This window comes from Petromyzon marinus, unplaced genomic scaffold (assembly GCF_048934315.1).
Source record: "Petromyzon marinus isolate PM22_M1 ecotype Great Lakes invasive population unplaced genomic scaffold, UKy_Petmar_22M1.pri1.0 PM_G_Scaffold_11, whole genome shotgun sequence".
Classification (NCBI taxonomy): Eukaryota; Metazoa; Chordata; class Hyperoartia; order Petromyzontiformes; family Petromyzontidae; genus Petromyzon; species Petromyzon marinus.
The window spans coordinates 1,464,053-1,489,647 of NW_027422662.1; the positions used below are offsets into that span (position 1 = coordinate 1,464,053).

Sequence of the window (25,595 nt, forward strand, 5' to 3'; positions counted from 1 at the left end):
TGCCGGCCGCGGTTAACTTAAATGGCAAGCGATGTCCGGATCGGTCCCCTTCAGCAACCCGCGCCGACCGGCACGGTGAAGTATGGCCTCGCAACCCCCCCATTACATATTCTTAGCTCTTTCGGTAAAGTCACCACTGGCACAAAAACTGACACCTTTATTCAAGGCATCATGTTTGCAATAACCACAACACAAGCAGTCAAAATGCAAACAAACAAAAAAGACAACTCTGATAATGATATTGGCACTGTCCTTGAATTTGATTGGTCCACACCCGAGACAGCTTTTCTTAGAGCCCTTTAGTCTCCGCTGGTGTTGGACCTTTTGGCGTCTTCTGGTCCAACACCAATGGAGACTAGGCTCTAAGAAAAGCCGTCTCGGGTGTGGACCAATCAAATTCAAGGACAGTGCCAATATTATTATTATCAGAGTTGTCTTTTTTGTTTGCATTTTGACTGCTTGTGTTGTGGTTATTGCAAACACGATGCCTTGAATAAAGGTGTCAGTTTTTGTGCCAGTTAAAAGGGTAAAACCTATTCCTATATCTTGTTACTGGCAAAGGAGGTCTCATAATGAGAATGATTCTGCGAGGCCGTTGGCGATGGAGGTTAAGCCCATCGGCTCGCCGTCAACTCGCCGTGCGCTCGCGCCGAAAGGCGAGCCGTGTCCGCGAAGAACCAACGCCGGCTGAAGCCGCGATCGGACCGCGGGAGTGGAACCCGTGGTCCTCGGTGGTCCCCCAGTCCCCGACGGAGCTCAGCCACTCGTGGACGCCCGCCCGAGGTACACGCAACAACCTCCTTCCCGACGTGCGACACGCGACTCCGTCACGATCGCGCCGCAGAAACCCCACCGTGGATTTCGTGGTGGTTTCCGTGCCGTTCCCGCCCACCCCCCCCCCCCCCCCCAAACATTTTTATATCATTAGAACGTAAAACAACGTAAACAACGCATTATAATAATAATCTAATTATACGATGTGCATGGGCATCGTTGGGTATTCAAGAAAAGAACGAGGTTTTTGTAACGGATGCACCGGGGCTTCCCAAACTTGTCTCCGTTGTCTTGTGGCACTGGGCGGAGTCGGGATGCCCTCCGGATGTCTGCACTTTGACGCCGTTTGCAAAACCTTAAAGGGAAAAGAACCCCGCCACAAAGAACAAGGAATGAAGATCCGAAGGCCGGCGGTCCCTCCCCACCCACCGGCGGTCCCTCCCCACCACCCATCGGCAGTCCCTCCCCACCCTCCGCCGGTCTCTCCCCACCACCCACCGGCGGTCTCTCCCCACCCACCGGCGGTCTCTCCCCACCACCCACCGGCGGTCTCTCCCCACCCACCGGTGGTCCCTCCCCACCCACCGGCGGTCTCTCCCCACCACCCACCGGCGGTCTCTCCCCACCACCCACCGGCGGTCTCTCCCCACCACCCACCGGCGGTCCCTCCCCACCACCCATCGGCGGTCTCTCCCCGCCCACCGGCGGTCTCTCCCCACCACCCACCGGCGGTCTCTCCCCACCACCCACCGGCGGTCTCTCCCCACCACCCACCGGCGGTCTCTCCCCACCACCCACCGGCGGTCCCTCCCCACCACCCATCGGCGGTCCCTCCCCACCCACCGGCGGTCCCTCCCCACCCATCGGCGGTCCCTCCCCACCCACCGGCAGTCCCTCCCCACCCACCGGCGGTCCCTCCCCACCCACCGGCGGTCCCTCCCCACCCACCGGCGGTCTCTCCCCACCCACCGGCGGTCCCTCCCCACCCACCGGCGGTCTCTCCCCACCCTTTCTCATCGTCTTCATCGGCCAAACCTCCACTTCCTCCCCCTCTCCTGCCGGGAAAACAACAACAACATGATAATTGTTTTTTTTTACCCTTTTATCTGACAACAAAACTGACACCTTTTTTAACAAGGAGTCATGTTTACATTGACCACAATACCTGCGGTCGGAACGCAAACACAAAACAACAACTCTGATAATGTATGTGGCACTGTACTTGAAATTGATTGGTCCACACCCGAGACAGCTTTCTTTAGAGCCTCGTGCATACATTATCAGAGTTGTTGTTTTTTGGTTGCTTTCCGACCGCAGGTATTGTGGTCAATGTAAACATGACTCCTTGTAAAAAAGGTGTCAGTTTTGTTTCCAGATAAAAGGCTAAAAAAACAATTATCATATTTTGTTACTGGCAAATGAGGTTTCCAATGGAACAACAACAACAATTACCATCGTCATCGTTGCCTGTAGATGGTTGTTGCCTTCAATGCCGTTGCAAAGTACCTTCGTCTTAGAGAAATCAATGTCGTGTGAGCCCACCGCATTAAAACAATGATTAGCACACGGCCGAGGTATTGGTCCTACCGTGTTTCAGATCTGACTTATGGTCACGAGAACGGTCCGAGACACGTCGCTTAGTTTCCCCAATGTAACGACAGCTTAGTTTGTAGACGCTGGGGTATTGCATGTCAGGGATCACATCCTTCACAGATGCGATCAGATCACGAATTTTACGTGCTGTGTTAATTCGAACCTGCATTTTGTGTTTGCTCATTGTTTTTTAATTATTTTTGGTGACCTCTTGCTATGGCAAGGTGATGTTTTTGAATTGGGTCCTCAGACGGTTATTTCCCAACGGTTGGGGTGATAGCTTTACGGATTGTGTAGTCTGAATATCCATTCATCTTGAGAGCTTGGTGTACGTGTTCAAGTTCACTGGCTCGGTGATGACGGTCGGAAATACATCCAGCTCCATAGTGTAGAGCTTTGATGAGGGAATTCTTCTGGGAAGGATGGTGGTGGGAGTCAGGTTTTAGATAAGCATCCGTATGGGTGGCTTTCCTGTAGACAGAGTGTCCCATTGAGCCATCTGGTCTCCTTTCGATTAAAACATCCAAGAAGGGTAGCTTGCCATCCTTTTCCACTTCCATTGTGAATTTGATGTCTGGGTGTATGGAGAGTTGATGCGGTTGAGGAATCTGTTCAGAGCTGGTCGGCCATGTGGCCAGATGACGAATTTGTCATCCACGTACCGCAAGGATGGACGTAGGGTGGATGCCTGGACGGCATCCGTCTCAAAGTTGTCCATGCAAAACATTGGCTAGGATTGGAGATAAGGGAGAACCCATTGGGGTACCTTCAACTTGTTTGCAGAATGTTCCATTCCAGGTGAAGTAAGTGTTGGTGAGGCAGTGTGTCACCAGGGCCGGTACATCAGCATTCAGCCCTTGTTGGACCAAATCTCCAATGCTTGCAATTGTGTCAGGCACAGGAACTTTGATAAACAAAGAGACTACATCAAATCTATCGCGGCGGTGGTGTTGGGAATGGTGATGGTGGAGCTGCTGGTGGTGGTGGTGGTGTTGGGAATGGTGATGGTGGAGCTGCTGGTGGTGGTGGTGGTGGGGGTGGTGGTGTTGGGAATGGTGATAGTGGAGCTGCTGGTGGTGGTGGCGGTGGCTACCTGCACTCGGCAGAGACGGCGTGACTCATCAGCAGGCACTCGGGAACCAGGATTGGGACGCTCCGTCGCTCCCTCGCTGGAGGAAAGAGAACGAGAAGATCACGCGCAGGGTGGGAAGATAAACTCAACAACGCACGGAACTCCTTTGACGCTTCCCGAAATACAACAGCAGCAGCAGCAAGCAGCATCGTCAGGTCTGTTGATGTTTCTGGTTGTTGTTGTCGTAGTTACCGGTGAAATGTCACCAGGTACTCGAATTGTAAAACGTTGTAGTGGATTTACTCTCCAACACACAACCAGTTAGTACTGAACTAGTATACTACACTATAGACTACACGATACACTACACTATATACTACACTATAGACTACACTATACACCACACTGTATACTACACTATAGACTACACTATAAACTAAACTATAGACTACACTATACACTACACTGTATACTACACTACGCTATAAACTACACTATAATTGTAAATGTTGTAGTGGGTTTACTCTCCAACACACAACCAGTTAGTGTTGAACTAGTATACTACATTATACACTACACTATACATTAAACTGTATACTACACTACACTATAAACTACACTATAATTGTAAATGTTGTAGTGGATTTACTCTCCAACACACATCCAGTTAGTAATGAATTAGTATACTACACTATAGACTACGCCATACACTACACTGTACAGTACACTATAGACTACACTATACACTGTATACTACACTACACTATAATTTGATTTGAAGCTTTCGTAACTGCAGGGATTACTCTTTGGTTTTTTCGATAAAGTCACGTATAAATAAGAAATAATGAAATAACATAATAGCGTACGACGTTTCGGTTGCAACACAAGCAAACATCATCAGGTACAGAAGAGCTAAATTTACAAGACAGGGGAGACACATAACCTCAGATGTATATACAAACACCCAAGTAGGGGGAACTGACACAGATACAACAGGGGACACAGAGAGAGAAGCATACCAGACAAACAGGGTTTAGCAAAATTTTTGGAAACCATATAAAGCAACACAGACAAATGTTGTGTGCTGCAGCGCCCTGCTTTGCTCCGTGCATGCCTCGTGCTGATTTTGTCCCATTGTCACTCAGCCTTGCCTTCTCTGCCTGTTTGGGGCGGCTTTGCTGTGTCCTTGTCTCTGTGCTGGCTCGCTCCACTTGGTTGTCTGTGTGTGTGTGTCTGTATTTTGAGTCCGGCAAAACAACCCCCTACCTCCTCGCGGTGCCGGACGGGCAACTCTGTCGTGGACAGTGCTGTGGGGGGAGATCCAATTTTGATTGGTTCCTCCCCTCATGGCATATGTTTCCACCACAGGGGCTAAACGGGGGCTCTGGACGGGTGCGAGGGGCTGGTAACCCCTCCACCTTCAATTAATTACCACGAAACCACGAATTAAACTGAAATATGTAACTAATAAGCTTGTGCCGGAGGCCCCGGGGGGCCAGGCGTCTATGACGTCTCCTGGCCAAACCCCAATTGGCGGAGCCAGGAGATTGAATACCTACCCTCGGGGCTACTCCAGAAACAACGAAAAGCCACTACGGGTGGCCATGTGGAATGTTCGAACGCTCACTGCAGAGGAGAGGCTGCCACTCCTCTGTCGGGAGCTGGACCGGTACCGCCTGGATCTATGCGGCATTCAGGAGGTCCGGTGGACCGGCTCTGGCTCCTGCCACCATGAGGGGTGGACAGTCCTCTACTCGGGGCAGCAGACTGCCAAACAACAGGGTGTGGGTCTTCTTTTGAACAAAAGAATGAAGGGGGCGTGGGAGCGTGGCGGTGAGGTGTGGGAAGCTGTAAGCCCCAGGCTACTTTGGGCTCGCCTTCCCATCAACCGGAGGCGAGGAATGGTGGTCGTGGTTACTTATGCCCCCACCGAAGATGAACATCCGTGGAGGGATGCAGGCAAAGCCGATGAGTCAGATGCCTTCTATGACCTCCTGTCACAGGTGCTGGCTAAAGTGGCCCCTCGGGATAGAGTCATCATGTTGGGTGACTTCAATGCCCGAGTTGGTCATGATACTGGCACCTGGTCTGGAGTGATTGGAGGGCATGGGCCAGATCAGCTCAATAACAACGGTAGGAGGCTGCTAGATTTTTGTGCAGCCCATGGGCTTGTAATTACCAACATGCTGTTCGGGCATCGGCGCATCCATACAACATCATGGATGCATGCCGGGTCCAAGCAAGAACATCTGCTGGACTACATAGTGACGGACCAGCGAATGCGAGCCCATGTCCTTGACACCAGGACCTACCGTGGAGCTGATCTGCCCTCTGACCATCGACTAGTCATCTGTAAGATGCGCCTGCCATTCTTCCACTCCGGTGGTGGGTGTACACCCAGGACCCCATTCCAACATAAAGTGGCCTGGTCTCAGTTATCTGATGAAAGTTGCAAGCGAGAATTTCATCATCGCTTGCGGCTGGGATTGGCATCGTCCCCGACTCCTCCTGATGTCGAGGGTAAATGGGCGAGGTTTAGGACTGTGACTCATGCAGCTGCAATGGCTGCTTTGGGTACGCGGTCCAGACCTCCCCAGAGACCCTGGCTGACAGAGGAGGTGTTCAGGATGGTTGAGAAAAAGCGACAGGCCCACTGTCATCGGCTACAGAATCCCACGTCAGAGAATGAGGAGGCTTACCGCAGCCTTCGCTCGGAGGTTCGGAGAGCCGTGAGGCGCTGCAAGGATGGGTGGTGGTCGCGGGTTGCTGAGGAGATGGAGTCTGCCTCAGTGGCCCGTGATCACAAATCTCTATTTAACTCCATCAAAAAAGTAACCTGCAGCGCCACACCTATTACCATCATTAGGGGAAAAAACGGTGATCCAATCTCCGACCCCCAGGAACAGGTTCGCAGATTTGCTGAGCATTTCTGTGAGGTCCTGGGGGAGGGAAAATCCCTCAGCCAGGAAAACATCGTGGCACAAAGTGAGGATGACCCTGCTGAGGCTGCAGTGCCAGAAGAAGATGAAGAGGGGGCTAAGCGGGCGCGGCACGGGCTAGAGAAGAGATGGAGTGATGTGGTACAGGAGGACGTGGAGCTGAGTGGACTTGCCGATGACTGGTACCAGCGGTGTCAAGATCGGCCTCTGTGGAGGAGGCTCGTGAAGGATGCTACTGGGCAGTTGGAGGCAGTCGCCCTCCAATAACAACGGAGGGCGGAGGAGCGACGCTCAGAACAACGAGCGGAGCGCCGGGTGGCTAAAGCACAGCAGGTTGGCACAGTAGGGGGCACAGGTGGTGCATCAGCCAGTCATCTCAGTCAGTCGACCCGTGGCACCTGGGTCTGCCCAGTGACCTCCTGCCAGCGGGCGTTCGACACTTCACGTGGCCTCACGGTGCACATAGCCTGGCACAAGCGTCGTGGTGACGTCACCGCCACTTAGTGGCGAATGGCGGTTGTTGTTGTATTTTGAGTTTCATACTTTACTTGCAATTTAGCAATCTTTTGAAATAGCGTGATCAACCGGACTATGCGTTAATTGTGTTTTGACCGACCGACTGTGTTGCTTTACATGGTTTCCAAAAATTTTGCTAAACCCTGTTTGTCTGGTATGCTTCTCTCTCTGTGTCCCCTGTTGTATCTGTGTTAGTTCCCCCTACTTGGGTGTCTGTGTATACATCTGAGGTTATGTGTCTCCCGTCTCGTAAATTTAGCTCTTCTGTACCTGATGATGGCTGCTTGTGTTGCAACCGAAACGTCGTACGCTATTATGTTATTTCATTATTTCTTATTTATATGTGACTTTACCGAAAAAAACAAAGAGTACACTATAATTGTAAATGTTGTAGTGGATTTACTCTCCAACACACAACCAGTTAGTGTTGAACTAGTATACTACTTTATACACTACACTATACATTAAACTGTATACTACGCTACACTATAAACTACACTATAATTGTAAATGTTGCAGTGGGTTTACGCTCCAACACACAACGAGTTAGTGTTGAACAAGTATACTACACTATACACTACACTATACATTACACTATAAACTACACTATAATTGTAAATGTTGTAGTGGGTTCACGCTCCAACACACAAACGGTATGTGATGAACTCGTATACTACACTATAGACTACACTATACACTACACTGTACAGTACACTATAGACTACACGATAAACGAGTAACTACTTAGCACGTTTTGTTTATGTGACACAAACCTTACTAATTGGCTGTGTCAGGTGATGGCGGGTTTAACGACAGAGCATTTATATTTACACGATCTCACCCAAACAAACTCTACTATGGACAGGATCAAAATCTCGTGTTTAGAAAGACAGAGAGAGACGCAGACTTCAAATGTACAGCAGACATCAGGGTCAGACCCATGACCTCCTGCATACCGGGCGAGGTAGTTAACATCTCATAGCCACCGTGATGATGAGAGACACCACAAATTCAAAATACAGAACAGGTGGCGGGCTTCAGCGCACCTTGCAGACGAACGCGGCGACGACGGCAGCAGCCCCGGCCACCAAGCCCAGCGCTGTCAACGTCGCCACCGCCACCGCCTCCACCACCGCCGCCACCAGCCACGTCCCCTTCGTGGGCGAGGGGAGCGGCGCGGTCGCTGTGGGGTCGGAGGCGGCGTCGCCATTGCGCCGCCGCGGGGCTGACAGAGAACCGGGGCGGCGACGGAGAAGGGGCTCGGTGAGACCGGCACGCGGCGCCACCGGCTCAACGCGGCTTCGCGTTTTGTTCGTTCGCTGTTGTTGCTGCACCCGACCTGAGAGCCGCGCGGCTCGCAGGGCCGCGCCCGATAAAATGAAATGAAAAAAAAAACTTGAAACTTCGCCTGCGGCAAGGCAGGCAGGAGGATCAATCGCTAAAAAGTGGCACTGCCTGGACACGGCTCACCGGGGGGAGGGGGGGGGCATCTTCACCGTTATCACTCTAACCCCGCACGCTCTCTTCTAAGGGCGTCGACAACAACAACAACACGGCGCTTGTCGCCAGGCTCGGCGCACTTGAAGACTGGCGGTAGGTCACGGGGACAGACCCAGCAGCAGGCGCCGTGGGGTCGACCGATGTGCACCAGACGTGCGACGTTATCACGCAGGACGCTCAAGGGTATCAAAGGCGTAGCCTCGACAGACGGTTAGGTCAAGTGCCGCTAGCGAGCAGCGGCAATGGAAGCTGGCACGCCACACCAGGGTGGGTGTCCAGCACCACGCCTGCCCGGCTCGCCTTTGTCTCCCCAGCGGCGGTGTTTACAAACCGCACCGGGGAACTCGTTTCAGGCCGACGCCGGATCAAATCACCGTCACCGGCGTTGGCCGCGAACGGGAATTGAACTCGGGCCGCCAGATTCGTAGCAGCAGCAGCGTAGCGCTAACCGCCAACGCAGCTGCTCCCCGCTCGGGCCGTCGCACGGGATGACACCAGCTTCATCCCTCGGGCCCGCGTGAATCGTGCTACACGAGAATTCTCCCCTCGCGCGCACGCCACCGGTACACTGCAGGCAGGCCTCCCTCAGTGCTCGAGGTGCGGCCCCCTGGGAAAAGTGAGCGCTAAAGGAATCCTCGTTAAAGGGGGGCGGTGGGGGGAGTCATTATGCTAGCGTGTATAGATGCTAAACGCGATATCAGAATTTACAAATATAATTTATATTTCGATTTAAAGCTTTCGTGACTGCAAGGATTCATCTTCTTTGGTTCTTTCGGTAAAGTCACCACGTAGAATGAGAATTAAATATTATTGTGTTATTTTATTTTATCAATTTATTATTTTATTCTCAATCTGCGTGACTTTACCAAAAGAACCAAAGAAGATAATTTATATTATTATAATAATTGATCACAGGGACTCCCTACTTACGAATGTCCTACTAGGAACTTTCAGAGATACGAACAAACCGGGTACCCGTGTGTCCGGTCGCCTAATTTGGACCGAGAGTCCCAAGCTCAACAGACGGCGGCAGTGGCGTCTGCAACATCTTCAGGACGTGACGAATGGAAAGGGGTAAAAAAAGCAGCCTCTTCTTTTCGTCATCATCGTGAGACCGCCAAAAATGTTCCCGTAGATATATAAAACCAACCCACACTCTTTGGTTCTATTCGGTAAAGTCACGTAGGTAAAAATAAAATAGCAAAAAATCACGACGTTTCGACCGCAACGCGAGCGATCATCATCAGGTGTGAAAACCACAGCAAAAGACATTTGGAAAAAAAAGTGTCTAATGGCGGTAGTTTAGGCATTGTGAGCCAGATTGAGGCGTCGATATGGATTGGTGATGTAGAAAAGATGGTCCCGGCGTTGGTTTCAAGTTCACTGGCGGTGCCTTGTTTATTGGGGACGGATTATTTTAAGAGGATGCCCCTTTGGATTTTAATTGACCGGGGTTGGGTGGAGTTACCGTTGAGGTTTTTGGAGTCCCCTTCAAATCTAGAATAAAACCAACCCACACCCACCCACCCATCTTTTGCCAAGTGGCCTTTTGTGATCGGACGGTCCCCCCCCAAACGCCGCTCGCTCCGTTCACCTGCGACCGTCACGTTCAGCGTCGCCTCCCGTGCCACCGCAACGTCCTCCGCGTTGCACCGCCCGCAGACCACCATGCACCCAATCACGGGGCCGAGGCCCGCGGAGACGCGCCGGAGCCTCACGGAGCAGTCGCCCTTCGCCACGTCGCCCACGAGCGCGGCCACCCCGACGCCGACGACGTCGACGCCCGAGTTGTAGATCTGCGGACGAGAAAAAAGGAAAGGCCGCGATCCGGTGTTGCCGCCCGCCCGCCCGCCCGCCCGTCTCCGGCCCGTCTCTCCCGAGCGTCCCACAGCGGCTCCCGGCGACTCGCGCAGCGTTCCCAGACTCCGGTGCGGAGGAGGCGGCGAAGTTTCGCGATGCACGACTTTTTTATTTTGTTTGATTCCTGCAGCGTACGAATTCGGCCGCGATTTGATTGATGCCCGATTGGCTGTGGCCCCGCCGTCATCCGCTTAAGTGGGCGGAGCCTTCTGCTGGGCAGGGGCAGTAAAGTGTTATCATTCGGCATGCGCATCTCGTCAGTGACATGTAAATATTCTTTGGGTCTTCCGGTAAAAGTCACGCAGATAGGTTCAAATAAAATGAACCTATCTACGTGACTTTGCCGAAAGAAGGGAAATAATAAAATAATAAAACATAATAACATTATTAGGTTTTATTTTTATAATTTTATTGTTTCCCTTCTACGTGGTGACTTTACCGAAAGAACCAAGAAGATGAATCCCTGCAGTCACGAAAACTTGAAATCGAAATTTTAGCGAAAGACCCAAAGAATATGAACTCGTGAAGTCACGAAAGCCTTAAGTCTAGTAATGTATAACTTATATTAGTGGTTTCTGGCATAGAGATCCACAGAAACTGGTTAAAGTTGTGGATTATCCGTGACTTTGAATTATCCACGGCCGTCTTCCCGATCTGTAAGTGCGGATAATCAAAGAGTCCACTTTATTTGTTTGGAACATCGCACGCTCTTTCCTTGTGCACGTGGGGCTTTATCCCTTGGGTGTGCCAGTTTCATTCAATAGGAAGCCGTTCAATTACGAAATTAGGCAAACTTCTTAAAACGAGATCCTTATTTAAAACAACAAAAAAGTGGCACTCGACGAGACGTTAGCTGGGTCGTTGAGTGACACCGTCACTCCTCCGGAGCAAAACAAACACGCGCAAATAACGCGCCGCCGGTTAAACAAAAACCGCGGCGTGTCAATGCCAGCGGCGACACGGACGGGGGAGTCAGGTCGTTCAAAGTTAGAGCCGGGATGAGGTCCGCCCATCACCTGGATGACGTCGCCAATGGGCGTGTTCTTCGAGTAGAACGCGGGCAACACGGACCACTTGACGATGACGTGATTCGGGTCGGTCGGCGGCGGTGAGAAAGAGCAGTTGATGGTCAAGCTCACCCCCTCCGTCGCGTCCAGCCTCTCCGGCAGGGAGAGCCGGAGCTTTGCTGCGAACGTTACATCTGCACGGGAAGAGAGGAGAAAGAGAGTTTAACACGTAGTAGGCTTTCGCGACCAATATTATTCACAATAAAGGTTGTTTTTGGGTTAGATCGCGTTATTTATAAATGTGTCGTAACCCTCCACCACCCGACACGGCCAATCAGCAAAAAAAAAGTGTCACGTTGACAAAAGACAAATAGTTCACTACTTTAGCCCCACACCGGTGGTGTTGAAGAGTGAATCCACAACATTTACAGTTTGAGTATTATTAAATAATACATATTACAATTCCTTATAGGGGAAACACATGCTAATTAACGGATTACTAACGTAGCATATAATCACTAACACACATTACAACTAATTACTAATCTACAACTCATTACTAATCATAACCAATGGCTGATTACCAATCGATTATATAATTACAATTCCCCCCCTGCCTCTCATCACTGCACCTGATATGAGTTAAATGATGACGTCACCCTGCTGCTCTATTTAAGACCGGGAGCAAGCGAGGGCTTTACCATTCTGGCAAATTGCCCGATGATGCTGGATGTATTTACCAGCGAAACGTCGTACTCAAACTGTAAATGTGGATTCACTCTTTAACACACCGGTGGGCTAAAGTAGTGAATTATTTGTCTTTTGTCAACGTGACACTTTTTTTTGCTGATTGGCCGTGTCGGGTGGTGGAGGGTTACGACACATTTATAAATAACGCGATCTAACCCAAAAACCTTTATTATGAATAATATTGGTCGCGAAAGCCTACGTGTTAAACTAATCAAAGAGGAGTTGTGTTAAGATGTTCCAACACCAAATAGACACCTTTTGCAGGGAACCAAGTCTGAAAATGACCACACATACGGTACGTGTGGTGACCATGCAAACAACCTCTGATAATATATGCAGTGCTTTAATAATAATAACGTAACTATATTCTTGGTTCTTTCGGTAAAGTCAAGTAGAAGGGAAACAATAAAATAATAAATACATTGCTTGCCGTGGTTTTTCACACCTGATGATGATTGCTTGTGTTGCAGTCTAAACATCGTGATAATTTTATTGTTTTATATATATATTATTATTTTATTGTTTCCCTTCTACGTGGTGACTTTACCGAAAGAAGCAAGAATATGAATCCCTGCAGTCACGAAAGCTTTAAATAAAAAAAGTAACGTGACTATAATCTTATATGCATTGTCTTTGAGAAACCGATTGGTCTACACCAGAGACAGCCTTGTTCTTAATGGCCTAGCCTCACCATTGTCAGACCAGGGAACGCCAACAACAGTACAAAGACAATGCGCTATTTCTAGATTTGAAGATTTCGTGACTGCAAGGATTCATACTCTTTGGTTTTTTCGGGAAAGTCACGTGGGTAAAAAAAAATCAATAAAATAAATGAAAACAACTAAATTAAATCATTTAATTTAATTAAATCATTTAATTTAGTTGTTTAATTCAGCTGTTATCATTTAGATTCTAGATTTTTTTTTTACCTACGTGACTTTACCGAAAAAACCAAAGAGTACAATGCACTATATATATATATTTTTTTTATCAGACCATGTCTGTTTGCATGTTCACCACAAGTACGTGTAGCTGATGCAGTAATTGATTCCTTGACAAAGTTATCTATTTGGTATTTGAACATAATAACATGTTTTCTTGGTCATTTCGGTAAAGTCACATAGAAGGGAATTTTATTGTTTTATATTGTTATTATTTTATTGTTTCCCTTCTACATGGTGACTTTACCGAAAGAACCAAGAATATGAATCCCTGCAGTCCCGAAAGCTTTAAATCAAAATATAATAACATCTGTTTTCTTGGTCAAAAGGGTCAAATCTATTCTTATATTTAATACTTTGATACTGGTGAAAAGGTATCCCATGATAGAGCTGCTCACCCCGAGCTATGAATGCTCCGATACGTGTGGCATTCTCCTGTAGCTCGCCATTGCTCAAGCGCAGGCCCTGGGCTGTTTATTTGTTCAATGCACAGAACACTGGCGATTCCAGCCACCCTATTAGCCTCTCCAAATGATGAACTCTGCTGATAACAGCGATGTCGGAAACCTGCTGCCACAACTACGGATTATACGATGGCGGTGCTGACGCGTCTACGGATGACGACGACGATGACGACGCTAGACAAGACGATGCCGAACAACGGCGTCAATGACGATTACCGTCACGGTGACGCTTGCTGGATGCTGCCGCTGCGGTTTCTTGTTCGTGTTATTGTTTCGTTGCGGTTGCAACCCGATTCAAGAGCCGCATGGCTCACAGGGCTCTAACCAATAAGCGAACTGGACTGGTCGGTGTTCACGGTGGTTGTTACCTCGGACCGCGACGGAGGCCAGAAGGAGCACCGCTAGACACCGCGGCAACATGGCGTGGCCGGCGCGTTCTTGCTGCCGCTGGTGTAGCTGGTACACCACCACCGTCCCCTTCTCCTCCCGCCGTGAACCCTATGTATGTTGCGTATTAAAACACAATGCATTTCACACCATTAGATTATTGATTAAGACAATGCACACACCACTACAATGACATTATACAATACAAATAAGTTAACATCTCTAACCTGCAATAAGTCGATCAGACACCATCCTTCCACCGCGCTTCATATTTTAGACCTTAATAATTCACAGTATTTTATAGCATTGAAATGGACGTTCACATTCAGCTCTGAGGCGGCGACCATTGGTTCTTGTACCTCGTCAACAACACCAGCGTTATCGACTGTTACATCACAGCAACATCGCACTCTCCTCACCAAAACGCATTTACAGTGGACGACCGCTTTGGAATACGTTGAATTTGGTCCACGTCGTGTATTTGACGAGAGAAAAAATGTCTTGGGATACGTCTTGCTTGGGGTACGATGCGCTTGCTGCAACTTGTATGGGTCGGGATGAGTCACCGCGTAGAGTAGAGCCCGTTCACGACTTAAACAAAGCGCCGCTCCTCAGTCTGCCTGTCCAGTAGATCTCGTTCAGTGCGCAACCCTTTTGCTACAACTCTCCGTGAATTTCCACGTGGTGTTTTTTGTCATTTTAACGTTAATTTTTTTTGTCAATTCATTCAAGAAGGTTAGTGAGGAAAGCCAAGCTGCGAAGAAAATGGCGAGGATCACTGTCGACGTGAAATAAGAGATCGTAGAAAAAAGTATGACAGCGGCGTGCGCGTCACTGATCTTGCGGTGGCATCGCGTATATGCCGAGAGCAACAATTTAGACGATGGTGAAGAAAACATAACGAAGCCATCGAATCAGCTAACGTTGCAAAAGGGGGTGAAATTTATATCAAACACAAAGATCACGGACATCAGAGCAAGTAGAAACATTGTCTTCTTTGGTTCTTTCGGTAAAGTCACGTAGAATGAGAATAAAATAACAAATTGATAAAATAAAATAAAATAACACAATAATATTCTCACGACGTTTCGGCCACAACACAAGCGGCCTTCATCAGGTGAAGGGACGAGACTGTCTGGTAGGACAGCGCTGGAGTGAAAGAGCCACGTTCAGATCACGGCCTTTAAGCTGTGTGAGAGGAACAAAGCGCCTTGACAAAGGAATTAGCATATAATTTAGCATTGAAATGGCTGAATGATTAGCTTGTGACTGGTCACAGAAATAGCATACACATCCGCAGAGGCACCCCTTGACAATGGAATTAGCATAGAATTTAGCATTGAAATAGCTAAGTTAAAGCATACACATCCGCAGAGGCACCCCTTGACAATAGAATTAGCATAGAATTTAGCATTGAAATAGCTGAGTGATTAGCTTGTAACTGCTCACAGAAATAGCTACGTTAAAGTCAGACCATACACATTCACCGAGGCACTTAGTACAAATCAAACAGGAGAATTTAGCATTGAAATAACTAGGCGAATTTAGCATTGAAATAACTGAGTGATTAGCTAGTGACTGGTCACAGAAATGACTATGTTGAAGTCAAGGCCTACACATCTGAGCTATTCACATTACTATATAGTGAACCAATAAACAACTAAAATATAAATTACCTAAATGTTATCAATAAACTCTATATTCTCCAATCAGCTAAGCTACCAACAATAAGTCGTTATATATCACAATGCTATATGGCGAAAAAATGGGTGGATTCTTACCCTCAACTTTAGCACCACGGATAGCTACGGGCCCCGTTCAGACGGACGAGTTCGTCCATGGTCGGAACAGAGGAGGGGGAGAGAGACAGCTGCGAGGCCCTAGTATACTCCATGTTGTAAAACCATACCATTAACCGTGGTGTGACAGGTATTAAGAGGCAATGCTGGCGAAAGAGCTGCGGTCTGAAGGTCATCGTAAAAATACAATTAATAAGAACAGAAATGATTTAAAACATCTTTCCAGTGGTTACTAAGCCAGAATCCATCTTCTCGGTTGAAATTGTCTCTGTGCTTGTATATGTGAATGGCCTCATGAACGAATCTCTCATGGTAGCCGGTTGGTTTGCAAAGAACCTCCGTCTTGGAGAAGTCAATGTCATGTGAGCCCACTGAATTATAACAGTGATCTGCCACGGCAGAGGAGTTCGTCCTACCGTGTTTCAAGTCTGCTTTATGTTCGCGGATGCGGTCCGAGATATGTCTTTTGGTTTCTCCAATGTAGCTACTACCACAGAGGCACTTTAGTTTGTAAACGCCCGGGTACTGTATGTCTGGAACAGCATCTTTTACAGATGGAACTGAATCACGGATTTTATGTACTGTGTTGAATCGGACCTGGATCTTGTGTTTATTCAGGATTTTGGAGATCTTTTTTAGTGACCCCTGCAATGTAGGGTAAGGTGATGGTTTTGAGTGGCTCCACAAGAGGATCCTTCTTCATGACTGGAGTGATGGCTTTGCGGATTGTGTAGCCGGAGTAGCCATTAGCCCTGAGAGCCTGGTGTACGTGCTTGAGTTCACTGATAATGTGTTCCTGGTCGGAAATGCATTGGGCTCTATGGCATAGAGTCTTGATGAGGGAGTTCTTCTGGGATGGATGGTGGTGGGAATCCGGTTTCAAGTAAGCATCTGTATGGGTAGCTTTCCTGTAGACAGAGTGGCTCATTGAACCATCATGTCTCCTTTTAATTAAGACATCCAAAAAGGGTAGTTTGCCATCTTTTTCGACCTCCATGGTAAATCTGATGGCTGGGTGTATGGAATTGATGTGGTCGCGGAATTGGTCTAGAGCAGGCTGGCCATGTGGCCAGATGACAAAGGTGTCATCAACGTACCTCTTCCATAAGGTCGGGCGTAGAGTGGCAGTCTGGATGGCGTCAGTTTCAAATTTTTCCATGAATACGTTGGCTACAACCGGAGATAGGAGGGAGCCCATTGGGGTGCCCTCAGTTTGTTTGTAGAAAGTTCCATTCCAGGTGAAGTATGTGTTGGTTAAGCAATGTCTCACCAGGGGGGGTACATCAGTATGCAGTCCTTGATGAACCAGGTCTTCAATGATAGCGATGGTGTCAGGTACCGGGACTTTGGTGAACAAGGACACCACATCAAAACTGACAAGCAGGTCGTTTGGGGACAGGGAAATGCCTTTGATTGTCGATACCAGGTGAGTAGAATTTAGTACCGCAGAGGTGGTTTTTCCAGTGAAAGGTCGCAGTATATCAGCAAGAAAACGTGCCAGTTTGTAGGTGGGGGAGTTGATAGTAGAGACGATGGGACGAAGGGGTGTATCTTCTTTGTGTATCTTTGGAAGCCCATATAATCTTGGTGGTCTGGCAGCAGAGGGTTTCAACGAGAACTGTTTGATCTCATCAATTAATGCTGTTGAATCAGAGATGATTTTGTTCGTTTTGGTGACCAGGCTGTTGGTGGGATCTCTTTTTATTTTTGTATAGCTGCCATCGTCGAGTAGTTCTTGAATTTTGTTGTTATATTCTGTTTTGTCCATGATGACAGTGGCATTGCCTTTGTCGGCTGAGAGGACGACAATATCATCCCTCTTTTTTAATTGAGATAATTCAAAACGTTCGTCTTTGCTGATGTTGCTGGGTGGCAACTTAGCGTTTTTGAGGGTTGCAGCGATTTCAGATCTTGCTACGCTGCAGAGATGTGACTCAAGCCCTTGAGTGCAACGTCGACATGGGCAATGATATCATTAACCGGTAAGTGTCTCGGTGTGACAGCAAAGTTTAGACCTTTAGCTAAAACGGATTTCAGACCATCTGAAATTATTATTGTGTTATTTTATTTTATCAATTTATTATTTTATTCTCATTCTACGTGACTTTACCGAAAGAACCAAAGAAGATGAATCATTGCAGTCACGAAAGCTTTAAATCGAAATTTAACCGCCTCTACGGGGAGGGATTCCACACATCCTTAAGATCATTCAAAAGACTCCGGGATAAGAAGGCTCAACTAAATTTTGATTTAAAGCTTTCGTGACTGCAGTAATTCATATTCTTAGTTTTTTCGGTAAAGTCACGTTGAAGAGAAACAACAAAATAACAAAATATATATAAAACAATAAAAAATTCTCACGACGTTTCGACCATAACTCAAACGGTCATCATCAGGTGTGTCGGTTTGCATAAATTTATTTTGAAAACGGCATATTTATTTATTTATATAAAATAACGTTTGCGTCACGCGCAACGATTGGCTGTTTGCCAGGACTAGTCCATCTATTTTTTTAAAAGAGGAGGGGGGAGACGAAATTTGTTTTTATGTATGCTGTCTGAAAGCCACTGTAAGCGTGAACAATCAATCAAGAACTGAAATGATTTATCAAATCTTTCCAATGATTGCTAAGATAGAATCCATCTTCTCGGTTGAAATTGTCTCTGTGTTTGTATATGTGGATAGCCTCATGAACGAATCTCTCATGGAAGCCAGATGGCTTACAAAGAACCTCCGTCTTGGAAAAGTCAATGGCATGTGAGCCTACTGAATTAGAACAATGATCTGCTACGGCCGAGGTGTTGGTCCTACCGTGTTTAAGGTCTGCTTTATGTTCACGAATGCGGTCCGAGATATGGCGTTTGGTTTCTCCAATGTAACTACTACCACAGAGGCAACTTAGTTTGTAGACACCAGGGTATTGTATGTCCGGAATCACATCTTTTACAGACGGAACCAGATCACGGATTTTATGTAATGTGTTGAAACGGACCTGGATCTTGTGTTTATTCAAGATTTTGGAGATCTTTTTTGTGATCCCAGCAATGTAGGGTAAAGTGATGGTTTTGAAAGGCTCCTCAAGAGGGTTCTTCTTCATGGTTTGAGTGATAGCTTTGCGGATTGTATAGTCGGAGTAACCATTAGCCCTAAGAGCTTGGTGTACGTGCTTGAGTTCACTGCTTATGTGTTCCTGGTTGGATATGCATTGGGCTCTATGATACAGAGTCTTGATGAGAGAATTCTTCTGTGATGGATGGTGGTGGGAATCCGGTTTCAGATAAGCATCCGTATGGGTAGCTTTCCTGTAGACAGAGTGGCAAGATACCTTTTTTACAGGAAAGCTACCCATACGGATGCTTATCTGAAACCGGATTCCCACCACCATCCATCACAGAAGAATTCTCTCATCAAGACTCTGTATCATAGAGCCCAATGCATATCCGACCAGGAACACATAAGCAGTGAACTCAAGCACGTACATTGGAGAAACCAAACGCCATATCTCGGACCGCATTCGTGAACATAAAGCAGACCTTAAACACGGTAGGACCAACACCTCGGCCGTAGCAGATCATTGTTCTAATTCAGTAGGCTCACATGCCATTGACTTTTCCAAGACGGAGGTTCTTTGTAAGCCATCTGGCTTCCATGAGAGATTCGTTCATGAGGCTATCCACATATACAAACACAGAGACAATTTCAACCGAGAAGATGGATTCTATCTTAGCAATCATTGGAAAGATTTGATAAATCATTTCAGTTCTTGATTGATTGTTCACGCTTACAGTGGCTTTCAGACAGCATACATAAAAACAAATTTCGTCTCCCCCCTCCTCTTTTCAAAAAATAGATGGACTAGTCCTGGCAAACAGCCAATCGTTGCGCGTGACGCAAACGTTATTTTTATATAAATAAATAAATATGCCGTTTTCAAAATAAATTTATGCAAACCGACACACCTGATGATGACCGTTTGAGTTATGGTCAAAACGTCGTGAGAATTTTTTATTGTTTTATATATATTTTGTTATTTTGTTGTTTCTCTTCAACGTGACTTTACCGAAAAAACTAAGAATAAGGCTCAACTAATCGAGTCTCTCACCTTTCTGAAGAGATGCCGCGACTCTAAGGTAATACCAACCGCATTTACACTAACCTCTGCTGTTGCAACTTCTCTCAATGCAAAACGAATTCTAGCTAGAACTAGCTTCGCTCTTATCTGGGAAAAAATCAGACTTACATGCACCGAACTCGATCAGTTAGACAAGACACTCTACAAATCACACTTAAAATTGACAGCAACAATGTCTACATCGGATTGGGAACATGTAGACAATATGACTACCTCTTCGGCTGCCACTATGTCGAACAAATGTAGGGACAATTTGATTTCCAAATTCAATCACCTCTCCAGCAAAAAATCGGATCCACACACCGAAAAGATAGACGTCAACAAAGTCGTAATTAATCGCAGTAACAGTTCCATTTCTGATGGTCTGAAATCCGTTTTAGCTAAAGGTCTAAACTTTGCTGTCACACCGAGACACTTACCGGTTAATGATATCATTGCCCATGTCGACGTTGCACTCAAGGGCTTGAGTCACATCTCTGCAGACGTAGCAAGATCTGAAATCGCTGCAACCCTCAAAAACGCTAAGTTGCCACCCAGCAACATCAGCAAAGACGAACGTTTTGAATTATCTCAATTAAAAAAGAGGGATGATATTGTCGTCCTCTCAGCCGACAAAGGCAATGCCACTGTCATCATGGACAAAACAGAATATAACAACAAAATTCAAGAACTACTCGACGATGGCAGCTATACAAAAATAAAAAGAGATCCCACCAACAGCCTGGTCACCAAAACGAACAAAATCATCTCTGATTCAACAGCATTAATTGATGAGATCAAACAGTTCTCGTTGAAACCCTCTGCTGCCAGACCACCAAGATTATATGGGCTTCCAAAGATACACAAAGAAGATACACCCCTTCGTCCCATCGTCTCTACTATCAACTCCCCCACCTACAAACTGGCACGTTTTCTTGCTGATATACTGCGACCTTTCACTGGAAAAACCACCTCTGCGGTACTAAATTCTACTCACCTGGTATCGACAATCAAAGGCATTTCCCTGTCCCCAAACGACCTGCTTGTCAGTTTTGATGTGGTGTCCTTGTTCACCAAAGTCCCGGTACCTGACACCATCGCTATCATTGAAGACCTGGTTCATCAAGGACTGCATACTGATGTACCCCCCCTGGTGAGACATTGCTTAACCAACACATACTTCACCTGGAATGGAACTTTCTACAAACAAACTGAGGGCACCCCAATGGGCTCCCCCCTATCTCCGGTTGTAGCCAACGTATTCATGGAAAAATTTGAAACTGACGCCATCCAGACTGCCACTCTACGCCCGACCTTATGGAAGAGGTACGTTGATGACACCTTTGTCATCTGGCCACATGGCCAGCCTGCTCTAGACCAATTCCGCAACCACATCAATTCCATACACCCAGCCATCAGATTTACCATGGAGGTCGAAAAAGATGGCAAACTACCCTTTTTGGATGTCTTAATTAAAAGGAGACATGATGGTTCAATGAGCCACTCTGTCTACAGGAAAGCTACCCATACAGATGCTTACTTGAAACCGGATTCCCACCACCATCCATCCCAGAAGAACTCCCTCATCAAGACTCTATACCATAGAGCCCAATGCATTTCCGACCAGGAACACATTACCAGTGAACTCAAGCAGGTACACCAGGCTCTCAGGGCTAATGGCTACTCCGACTACACAATCCGCAAAGCCATCACTCCAGTCATGAAGAAGGATCCTCTTGTGGAGCCACTCAAAACTATTACCTTACCCTACATTGCAGGGGTCACTAAAAAAGATCTCCAAAATCCTGAATAAACACAAGATCCAGGTCCGATTCAACACAGTACATAAAATCCGTGATTTAGTTCCATCTGTAAAAGATGCTGTTCCAGACATACAGTACCTGGGCGTTTACAAACTAAAGTGCCTCTGTGGTAGTAGCTACATTGGAGAAACCAAAAGACATATCTCGGACCGCATCCGCGAACATAAAGCAGACTTGAAACACGGTAGGACGAACTCCTCTGCCGTGGCAGATCACTGTTATAATTCAGTGGGCTCACATGACATTGACTTCTCCAAGACGGAGGTTCTTTGCAAACCAACCGGCTACCATGAGAGATTCGTTCATGAGGCCATTCACATATACAAGCACAGAGACAATTTCAACCGAGAAGATGGATTCTGGCTTAGTAACCACTGGAAAGATGTTTTAAATCATTTCTGTTCTTAATTAATTGTATTTTTACGATGACCTTCAGACCGCAGCTCTTTCGCCAGCATTGCCTCTTAATACCTCTCACACCACGGTTAATGGTATGGTTTTACAACATGGAGTATACTAGGGCCTCGCAGCTGTCTCTCTCCCCCTCCTCTGTTCCGACCATGGACGAACTCGTCCGTCTGAACGGGGCCCGTAGCTATCCGTGGTGCTAAAGTTGAGGCTTAAAGGCCGTGATCTGAACGTGGCTCTTTCACTCCAGCGCTGTCCTACCAGACAGTCTCGTCCCTTCACCTGATGAAGGCCGCTTGTGTTGTGGCCGAAACGTCGTGAGAATATTATTGTGTTATTTTATTTTATAAATTTATTATTTTATTCTTATTCTACGTGACTTTACCGAAAGAACCAAAGAAGATGAATCATTGCAGTCACGAAAGCTTTAAATCGAAATATTTGTCTTTGTTGTGTGTATGAGATGCATGTGTGTGTGTGTATATGGGAAGCGGTAGTGCAGCGGTGAGCGTGCTGCACTACGAACCTGGCGACCTGAGTGATTCCCACTCACGGCCAACACCAGCGACGATGATCTGAACCAGTCCTGGGCTTCCCCTGGGTCGACTCAGTTTAAAACCTAGTAGGCTTTTGCGACCAATATCATCCATAATAAAGGGACCTTTTTTTGGGTTAGATTGCGTAAATATAAATGTGTCGTTAAACCCGCCACCACCTGACACAGCCAATTAGTAAGGTTTGTCACGTAAACAAAACGTGCCAATTAGTTACTGCTTCAGCACACTGGTTGTGTATTGGATAGTAAACCCAGAACATTTACCATTAGAGTATGACGTTTCACTGATTATTACAACCAGCTTCATCAGGCGATTTGCCATAATTGTGAAGAAGTATTCCTGTTTCCGTCTTTGAAGTCAACTCAGCCTTAAATGAGTACTTGGTGCAGGGTGTGAACATCGCCACTTGGGAGACAAATGCGGCCGGGCGTGGTGTTTGGCCACCCACCCCATCGTGTGCTGGGCCGGCCTTCATAGGTGTTGGCTCCCAGTGATTGCCCCGAGTCTGTTAAGGCTATACGGGGGTCTTTGTCTTTGTGTGTATGAGATGCATGCGAGTGTGTGTGTATGAGATGTGTGTGTGTATGAGATGTGTGTGTGTGTGTATGAGATGTGTGTGTATATGAGATGCATGTGTATTTGAGATGCGTGTGTGTGTATGAGATGCATGTGTGTGTATGAGATGCGTGGGTGTGTATGAGATGTGTGTGTGTATGAGATGTGTGTGTGTGTATGAGATGCGTGTGTGTATGAGATGCGTGTGTGTGTGTATGAGATGTGTGTGTATGAGATGCACTGCTGTATAATAATGTACTACTCACTACTGAGTACACAGACAGTCCCCACTGTGTTCACAGCTACCACCCCAATGCACGCATAAACTCAACTCAGTCATTAAAAATGTTAAGTTATGTTTAGCAAACAATAGTCATTGCAACGTTATACTTGAATCTAATAACAAGTTTAAGGCACTGCTGTATAATAATGTACTTGTCACTACTAACCACACAGTACCCACTGTGTTCACAGCTACCACCCCAACGCACACATAAACTCAACACACACTCACACAGTGCGCTAACCACTGCACCGCCGCTCCCCACACACACACAGTGCGCTAACCACTGCACCACCGCTCCCCACGTCCACCACAACCTGGCACCCGATGATGTATCGATCGGCTCGGCTTACCGTGGCTGCTGCGCCAAGTCACCTGCAGAAAAAATCGATTCAAATTTCGATTAACTATTCTCGCGCCGATTCCTAATGGGATAACATTAGGAATCGATTATAATAGAATTACGGATGTATGAGTCGATTTCAATTGGGACAACATGGGAACCGATTTATTTGTGGCTTAGGCTAATAAAATCGATTTGCATTGGGATAACATGGGAATCAACAGTGGTCTAAAATGAACCTTCATTAATCGATTCCTACTGTGTAGACGTGGGAATCGACCACGTTAGACGATCACGTGTGTGGGCGTGGTCTCTCAACGTCAATCAACCAGGTAGGGCGTTGACTGGTGGAGAGTTTGGGATCTGATTGATTGATTGATTGCTTCTGTGGACAGGTGTCTTTTATACAGGTAACGAGCTGAGATTAGGAGCACTCCCTCTAAGAGTGTGCTCCTAATCTCAGCTCGTTACCTGTATAAAAGACACCTGGGAGCCAGAAATCTTTCTGATTGAGAGGGAGTCAAATACTTATTTCCCTCATTAAAATGCAAATCAATTTATAGCATTTTTGACATGCATTTTTCTGGATTTTGTTGTTGTTATTCTATCTCTCACTGTTCAAATAAACCTACCATTAAAATTATATTTCTTAAAATTATATTTCTTAAAATTATATTTCTTTGTCAGTGGGCAAACGTACAAAATCAGCAGGGGATCAAATACTTTTTTTCCCTCACTGTAAACCCCAATGATCCGATCGAAATGAGGGATTTTGATCGGATCATTGGGGGGCCACGTGTCACCACCACCCCCCCCCCCCCAAACAGTCATGAGCAGCACCTCCCCACACGCCCTGCCACCGAGAAAAATGTTTCACGTACGAGTGAAACTGATATTTTCATTCTCAGCTGGAATTTAGCCAAATGCAATACGCTTGAGAAACCTGGTTTAAAATCACAAGCAAGTTGCCTGAATTTCAAACCCATGGTCTCAGCGGTACAGCTCGGTGCTCTTGACAGGCTGAGCCAACCGGTCACTTCATCGCAAGCAACCGGAAGCATCAAGGTTGTCAATGCCGTGTGCGTCGTCCTAATGGGGAGCGGCAGTGTGGTGGCTTGCAATGCTGTGTTGCGAACCCAGTGAACAGAGTTCAATTCCTCCCCACTCACGACCAATAATGGTGCCGAATATTTAAACCGCTTTCCATGGGTCGGTATGGCTTTAAATGAGTACCTGGTGCAGTGTGATCGTGGTGGTGGTTGTGATGGTGGTGATGATCATGGTTGTGATGATGGTGGTGATGGTGTCTCTATGGGTCTCTGTGAGTCCCTGAGCCTCTATGGGTGTCTACGAGTCTCAGTCACTCTGGGTCTATATGGGTCTCTATGAGTCTCTACGGGTCTGTACGGGTCTCTGTGTGTCCCTGTGGGTCTCTATGAGTCTCTGTGTCTGTTGGTCTCTGTGTATCTCAGTGTGTCTCTGTGGGTGTCTCTGGGTCTCTGTGTGTCTCTGTCGGTCTCTCTGAGTCTCTGTGGGTCTCTGTGTGTCTCTGTCAGTCTCTATGTTTCCCTGTGGGTCTCTGTGGGTCTCTGGTGGCCGGGCCTGCTGTTGGCCACCCACTGCTCGTGTGCTGTGCCAGCCTTCATAGACGCTGTTACTCGCCAACAGCAATTGCCTCAACAGTCTGTTATTCAAGTTTCATTTCAAGTTTTCATGTATTAGGTATAGCCCTGTGACATGGGAATCAATAGTGGTCACCCAACTAAGTTCATTATAAATGTGGGAGCATTATACGCATTAGTTCGCTATCACGACATACAGTACCCTGGTGTCTACAAACTAAGTTGCCTCTGTGGTAGTAGTTACATTGGAGAAACCAAACGCCATGTCTCGGACCGCATTCGTGAACACAA

The 25,595-nt window shown here is 47.0% G+C and overlaps 1 protein-coding gene across 2 annotated transcripts; it reads right to left on the reverse strand.

The window, feature by feature from the left end:
- Positions 1–894: 894 nt before the first annotated feature.
- Positions 895–23,729, reverse strand: LOC142908918 (uncharacterized). 2 transcript variants are annotated; one of them, XM_076059578.1, is made up of 7 exons: positions 23,693–23,729; positions 13,785–13,914; positions 11,271–11,455; positions 9,989–10,190; positions 3,461–3,536; positions 1,765–1,829; positions 895–1,129 (listed from the first exon to the last, which is right to left on the reverse strand). In XM_076059578.1, the coding sequence occupies exons 2-7, from the start codon at positions 13,834–13,836 to the stop codon at positions 1,002–1,004; spliced, it is 708 nt and encodes a 235-aa protein (XP_075915693.1). In that variant the 5' UTR covers positions 13,837–13,914; positions 23,693–23,729; the 3' UTR covers positions 895–1,001. The 2 variants fall into 2 exon arrangements, with proteins under 2 accessions (XP_075915693.1, XP_075915694.1); XM_076059579.1 differs by lacking the exon at positions 895–1,129 and adding an exon at positions 7,941–8,119.
- Positions 23,730–25,595: the final 1,866 nt, after the last annotated feature.